The 8,005-nt window shown below is 34.7% G+C and overlaps 1 protein-coding gene across 2 annotated transcripts; it reads left to right on the top strand.

The window, feature by feature from the left end:
- The first annotated feature begins 2,040 nt into the window (after window positions 1–2,040).
- LOC127842560 (uncharacterized) lies at window positions 2,041–5,274 on the top strand. 2 transcript variants are annotated; one of them, XM_052372120.1, is made up of 2 exons: window positions 2,041–2,188; window positions 3,812–5,274. In XM_052372120.1, exon 2 carries the CDS (start codon window positions 4,109–4,111, stop codon window positions 5,015–5,017), a length of 909 nt encoding a protein of 302 aa, XP_052228080.1. In that variant the 5' UTR covers window positions 2,041–2,188; window positions 3,812–4,108; the 3' UTR covers window positions 5,018–5,274. The 2 variants fall into 2 exon arrangements, with proteins under 2 accessions (XP_052228080.1, XP_052228079.1); XM_052372119.1 differs by having other exon boundaries at window positions 2,053–2,349.
- The last annotated feature ends 2,731 nt before the right edge of the window (window positions 5,275–8,005 follow it).

Here is an 8,005-nt window from a genome sequence, read left to right as displayed (position 1 = left end):
TGAACCTATGTCGTTTCATGATCCTAGGTGTAAGCATTCTTGAGTTATCATCTGGAAACCCTTTTACTATTTCGAGTCACTGTGACCTTGACCTTCGACCTAGTGACCTGAAAATAAATAGGGGTCATCTGCCAGTCATGATCAATGTACCTATGAAGTTTCATGATCCTAGGCGTAAGCATTCTTGAGTTTTCTTCAGGAAACCATTTTACTATTTCGAGTCACTGTGACCTTGACCTTTAACCTAGTTACATGAAAATCAATAGGGGTCATCTGCCAGTCATGGTCAATGTACCTATGAAGTTTCATGATCATAGGCCTAAGCATTCTTGAGTTATCATCCAGAAACCATTTTACTATTTCGAGTCACTGTGATCTTGACCTTTGACCTATTGACCTGAAAATCAATAGGGGTCATCTGACAGTCATGATTAATGTAACTATGAAGTTTCATGAACGCTTAAGCGTTCTTGAGTTATCATCCGGAAACCATCTGGTGGACGGACCGACGGACAGACGGACCGACTGACCGACGGACCGACGGACCGACATGAGCAAAACAATATACCCCCTCTTCTTCGAAGGGGGGCATAATAAAGCTCTGAGTAGTATTTTCAATTCAGACAACTTTTGTAACTATTGTAAAATTTGTTCTGGATAGTGTATTTTATTGTAGGCGATTTTTGAACGATTCTAAATTATGTAACGTTGGTTATTATGTTATTTCAAGAGCTTCAATTCGATTGCTTCATTTTATCATTTCGGGTCAATTTCCACTTCTTGTAAAATACGTCAGAGGAGCTGACAACGTTGTTTTCAAATTTCTAAACCCAGTGATTGACGTCGTGTTCTGTGCATATTATTTCATGGTGTATATAGTTGCATTTTGGATTGCGATGCTGTTAATTACGCAATCGCTGGACGGCGCTAATGGAGTAATACTCTTATCTCTCTTGTGTTTTCTTGTAGTGTATTATTTTCTAACACTTATGGCGTACCTCTGTGTTCGGGTTGCTGTGCTTATTATTATATCAATTATATGTATAACTGTAGACAGACGAGAGCGACCTGTCATGCCTAATGACCGTAACAGAAGTATTCGCGACGAAAGTGTACATACAAAGAGAGAAAACATGACAGAAATTGCAGGTGTATACAGCTTCATTGCATCTCTTCCAGAAAGCGCAGTAACACCAGGGGAGTGTGTTATATGTTTTGAGGAAAGGCCTTGCTTTACAATTGTACCATGTATGTACGCGAGTATGTGTTACACGTGTGTTTTCCGTTTGCAACAAAGTGGAAATAGGTGCCCGTGATGCCGGACAGATAGTAACAATGTAGAAAGAAACACGTTTCCTCTTCAGGAAAACGAGGACACAATGAGGGAGTGCGTAATATAATTCGAAGAAAGGCCTTTCGTAACTATTTTACCGTGTCTGCATACGAACATGTGCCGTACGTGTGTTTCCGAGTTGCAACGAAGTGACAATAGGTGGCTTCGCTGCAGGACAGAGATTTTAAAAGTATCATCTCCTCCTGAAGAAAGAGAAGACAATACGTGTTTGATATGTGTCGAAGAAAGGCCTTTCGTTACTATCCTAACGTGTATGCACACACACACACATGTGTCAAGTTTGTGTTTCCCTGTTGCAAAACGAGAATAAGTTTGCAGGCGACAGATTGAAGCAGTAGGACCATGCTCGCACGTGCATAATTGGGTCTTGTTTACATTAGTTATTGAAATTATATACACGGTCATGTATATTACATATAAATAGGGTTTACTTTAAGTTTGCCTTTCTTTATAACCTCTAAATCTATAATCACAAGTTGTTTCTTGCTAATTTAAAAAAATGTTTTCTTTGTTGTTTGTGACAAGCTATGTGTGTAATTCTTTACCGATTCCGTTCACTTATTTGTGGAAATTGGGCTTAAACATACCTAAAACTGAAACAAAATGAATCAAGTATATGATTTACATGCGCGTCATTGTTAAGATATAAAGATAGGCTGGTAGATTACATTTTATCTTTAACCCGTCAACGAGTGAAGGTGTATGTAATGAGCGAGTTGAATTCATATTCTACATTCGCAAACAAAACTCGATATAATGTTTAACCAATCGTTTAGATAACAGTGTACTGTTAAACATGCATGTCAATTATTTTATTTCCACAATTTTAAGCTGGTGTGTACTCGTATTTATGTGGCTTATGTAATGTTACTCGCATTTTCAAATAATAAACATGTGCATATAATATGAATCCATCTGTTTAAGTACTACATATGTGACTTCTAAGAGGAAGAATTATGTCTTTGGTTTTATGGGATTATATCTTTATGTCGAAGGTACTTGTTTATAAATGTACCGTTTTGCTACTGAATAAACGTATTGTACTAGAAAAGAACAAAATTGGATCATGTTATTATTCAACAGCAACTTAATATATATTATCATGAAACTATGTATGAACATGTTGCTATATATTTGTCTTTTGCATTTCTGTAAATCACTCCTCTGTTTAGCCCGACTGGCAATCCGATTTAAAAAAAATTAAGGTACATAAAATACTGATCGTGAGAACTGGTATTTTATAGAGGATCCTTTTATCTGTGCAATTGTTAAACGTACTTACGTGGATAATTTATAGTTTTGAACAATACAAACCACCTTTTACTTTAACGAATTTAAAATCAATACAATGTGTATTTCTAAGTCTATGTTTATTGACGAAATATTGGCAACGTATATTTGTTTGTTTTAACTATCGTTTTGGACTAATTTAAGGCATCGTTTAACATGTATAAGTCAGGCGTGAAGAAGGTGATTTATAAGTCTGTGTTTATGTACGAAATATTGGAAACATTCATGTGTTTTTTAACTATTAATTTGGACTAATTTTAGGCATCGTTTAACCTGCATAAGTCAGGCATGAAGAAATCAATTCGTAAAAAACACCCATTTTTCGTGTAACAAACATGGAACTTTTTCATACTATTAGCAACCAAGTCAGGCGTTTCTAACAGCTTTTGTTTTATAGAACCGATGTCTTCCTTTTCTTTGTTTACAACGGACGCGTTTTTTGTTCTCAAAATAACACGGGTGTAAGCATTTGTATTTGTTTAACCCAAATAATTTAGAGATATTTACATAAACAACTCAATATCAATAGCAATGAAAAAGTCATAATGAAAGGATAATACAGTACAAAAGCATGAAACCTGACTTTGGCGTTACAATATTCAGTGCAATTCCTGAAGATCGATAGCATTCATTGTTCAACAAGCGTGAAGTGTACATATATGTTTAAACTTTAAAACAAAGTATATTTATGAAGGTCACTAAGTTTGGTGAGTTTAAAAAAAAAAATACTATTCGTTTAATGTTTTTCATTCGTGAGTATCTTAATTTTATTATTCATGATTGTTAATATAATATACGCATTTCGTATGAAATATTCGGGATATAAAATATTCTTCTTGTAGTTTTTTAATATAAACTGATACTTTATGACCGGAAATGTTTCAGATCAAACCAAATTAAAAATAGTCTAAACTTGAATGGCGTTATGATAAAATTGTATGGAAACATAAAAATATTTAAATCTATGAAACAATAAAACCGAAAATGACAACTAAAGTGTATTATGTTATACCTTATGTCATTAGCTTCCATGAATGCATGAATCATTGTTTCAATGTCGTCGTAAATATGACATTAAGAAACCGCTCAATACGGTATTTAAATCATTTAAATCATTTTGAATATGTGAATATTTTTTGTATTTTTATAACATTGTTCATGTTTTAGGTCTACAGTGGATCCTATTTTTCAACGAAGAACCGTTAAAGTGTGACCAATCAGGAGCATGATCAGGAAAATAATATTACAAGTAATGAAATAATTGAGCTTATACATTGTTCCAATCAATCAGTGCGAGTAAAAAAAGGTGCTCATCCGATAAAATAAAAACGATCATGACAATAAAAACATCTTAAGAAAGTACTTCCCGTAAATGAGGACACATGCTTAAATTAAGCAGACTGTAAAATCCACGTTTTGAAAGTTAATTACTGAAGGCAAGATCTCAAGGAAGATTGCTATGCAATGGAAGGAACAACGGAAATATTTAGTTTCATGTTCGCACCATATGTAAGTTGCATAAAGTCTTGTATGCTATTCGGCCATGTCTTAACAGGATTGATTTGCATTGTAACTAAAAGTTTAGTTACGTTTGTGTTCGTTACTGACGTCATTTTCTGGATATGTGCTGTCGTCTTTACTTTCGTTGGAGCTGTGCTAGTAGTTGTCGTTGTTAAGGAAATAATTACACAAAACGAAACTATTTTATTCCGAATTTTTCTATTGTGTTTCGTCGAAGCCTATCAACGTGGAGGAGCATTTGTTTACGTGGTGTATAATTGTGTTCACCCAATTGTGGACATTCTCTTACCAATTTACCTTTGTGTTTGTGTTTTACTGGTAGCATGGCAAGTTTTGTTGGCAGTCCTGAAAATATATCGATCATATTATGTAAATAGGGTATTCGTAGTAAATGAACTCCCTCAGAGACACCATAATCATGATGGCTCCCGCGAAGTTATTAATGATGTAGAGATAACTGATGTAGATAAAAATACAGTGATTACTGATGTAGAGAGGGACAGCGATATTAATGATGTAGAGGGAAACACAGAGTTAAATTATGTAGAGATTAACACTGGCATTTCTGTCGGGGATAACACAGATATAACTGATGTAGAGAGGAACACAGAGATTAATGCTGTAGAGCGAACTACAGAGATTAATGCTTTAGAGGGGAACACAGAGTTTAATGCTGTAGAGGGGAACACAGAGATTAACGCTGTAGAGCAAACCACAGATATAAATGCTAAAGAGCGGAACACAGAGATGAATGCTATAAAGGGACAAACAGATAGTAATGATGGAAAGACGGAGATATCTCCACTTCACGACGACGTTGACGCACCCAAAGAGTGTTTGATATTTGCTTAGGAAAGTATATAATATAATTTCTATGCACATAATTTCTTCTTCTTGTTGACAATTTCGTTTTGACAGGTTCCTGTTTTGTTAATTCGTATCAGTGTGCTTTGTGTATTTTCTGAAATATATCCGGATATTAGCACAAGGTGTATCATAATATTACTATCGATTTACATAGTTGAAATATTTAAATAGTGTATGTGCGCTTCTGAATTCGAAGTGCACTGAAACAAATACAGTGCTTGAATAAATGTATTCTAAATATTTACTTCTTACGTGAAACTCGCTGAAAGTCCTAAAACAAAGAACAGAATTAACGCTTTTCAACATTTCGTGGTATTAACGCGCTAGTAAACGTATGCGTCAGAATCTATGAAATATAAATAATACACATGACAATTGACAAAAGAATTCTAAATAAATAAATCCGCGAACAGGATCGATCTCACGATTAATGTAGCAATAGAGTGAGTGCTGTTTAGTGTCAATACGGTGTTACTCTGATCACGGTTTTAATATGTCGCATAGCAGTGCATTTGCTGTTTGGTTTTAGGTATTGCAATTGTAAAACATCGAATCATCCCATTCCTCCTACTCAGCATCGTCATTATTATATACAACAACAACATAAGCATTATGATTAACAATATATTTAGAACCACAGTCTCGTCATATTCAAAAGAACCAAAGTGACTTTTATATTTAATAACAATGTATAACACTTTATAATATTATCATGTTTTGTATATTATAGATAAAAAATGTAAGGGCATTAATAACAGGATAAACAGATCGTAAAAAGAAAGTATCAGAACATATGTTTGAGTTTCGTATATTTTTAGCACAACACTTTACCTCTTATTTCAGCTATGTACATCATCAGATTCAGATACTGTTACAGAAGTTATGTTCACAATCCGGGTGTGCAAGTGTGGGGTAGAATGCTTATACAGATGATGACGGTGCATAAGTGACGTTATTTAAGGTTTATTTCACATTCTTGGAGACCGTTCGGGGTGAGAAAACATGTGCGAACTATGGCAATATTGCACGAAGTCCACAACAGCTTAAGGCCTAAATGGCGGGATACATTTATAACGCAAAATGCAATATCTGAAAGGGGACATGAACAGTGTTCACCTCAGCGCATCACAATTAACACCAAGTAGAATTAAATATAAAACATTTCAATAGCAAAACTATTTAACTATACCAAATGGTCGCATGTTTACCAGAATGACAGAACTGCAATTCAAACTAAACCAATAATCGATAAGGTATTGTTTTAAAGGGGCCTTTTCACGTTTTGGCAAATTGACAAAATTCAAAAAAAAATTTCAGATTCGCAAATTTTCGTTTTAGTTACGATATTTTTGAGGAAACAGTAAAACTGAACATTTACCGTGCTATAATATATCCATTATATGCATCTTTTGACGATTTAGAAACCTGAAAATCATAAAGCGTTACAACGCGAAACGATTGAATAATTTGGAGAGTTCTGTTGTTGTCGTTTAATTTTGTGAATTTTTTGCTTACATAAAGTATAAAATACGTCGGTCATACATACTTGTCAGGATGGCCGAGCGGTCTAATTGGTTTTTACTCCAGGACTCCAGGGGTCACTGATTCGAGCCTTGCTGAGGTTTACTTTTTTTTCTTTTTTTAAAATTGTATCTTGATTTTTTTACTGGAGCTTCTTAGACCCAATGTTTACATTTATCAATAAAAAAGCATTTAATGACAAACTTCAAAATATGACAAAATCTGTGAAAAGGTCATATCGTTAAATACTGCTGTGTAAACTCAATATCGCGATACAAACAGGCCAGTTTTGATTCTGCAATATACCGGTAAACGTCGTATAAATTCTTTAACTTTGAGAGGTTCATTCTCGCTTTTTGTTAAATCATTATACAGTAGACTCTGCCAATACCGGACTCTCTGAATACCGGAACTCTCCCGATTCCGGACGGTCGGGCCAGTCCCGTATTTTCTCCTTCTATTTCTTTGTTAAAAAATGTTGAATAAACTGAACTCTCTGAAAACCGGAAACCGGACGGGTATCTCCGTAAATTTGGTCATTTTCAACGTAAAATACACTGAGTATACCGGACGGTCTAAATTCTCAAGATGCTAAAGGCGTGAAAATAACAATACCTAGTCAGCACAGCGAGTGCGGTGTCACACATTTTGCTCGCGCAATTATCGATAATCGGATTAAACATACCATAAAGGCGTCAAGTCGTTACCGCGCTATGGGAGTCCGATTAAGTAATGTAAAACAAACTGTGAATGTCTATAATAGACTCGCGGTAACACCAAAAAGTGATTGACTCGATCTTTTTATTAATAATTTATTATCGCCTATGATAAACAATTTAATTAAACAATTAATGCATGCCGTTGCGACGCTCACTTTCTTGTGATCTTCTCGGTTATTTTAAAAGATCTTATAGCCATGCTTTTAACATAAAGGAGAAATGTGCTTTCAAGCAAAGAGTGATCTTGGACTTTTTCGTGAAATCGTAAACTTCAAGAATTAGTAGGTTTTGAAATTATGAATATCTTAAAAAATATCTTAAAAAATAATGATGACGCTGTTGTTTGTTTGTGTGTATGTTTAATGATAATAAATCGTGTATCTACAACAATCTTATTTGTGTCGTCACTCGCCTTATGACAAATGCCACGTACGTACATGTATAAAGCACCACGCTCACTTTGGGATTAATCAAAACAAGTCGGTATGGATTTTTTTTGCTTTGAAATTGATTTAAAACACATTTTTTAAGAATGCTATTAACATCGTCAGTACCTGCGTACAGTTATCACATGGTACATGTAAATGTATATGGTTTGTTTTATTTTTATCTGATTCTGTACACAATGCATACCATGTATATTTCGGAAATATGCAAACTCTTGGTAAACCGGAACTCTCTGAAACCGGACGATCAGGCCGGTCCCGAGACCGTCCGGTTTACAGAGAGTCTA

This window comes from Dreissena polymorpha, chromosome 8, assembly GCF_020536995.1.
Source record: "Dreissena polymorpha isolate Duluth1 chromosome 8, UMN_Dpol_1.0, whole genome shotgun sequence".
In the NCBI taxonomy this organism is placed as follows: domain Eukaryota; kingdom Metazoa; phylum Mollusca; class Bivalvia; order Myida; family Dreissenidae; genus Dreissena; species Dreissena polymorpha.
The sequence above is the reverse complement of the archived record's forward strand: the minus strand, read 5'-3'. Positions and strand labels throughout refer to the sequence as shown.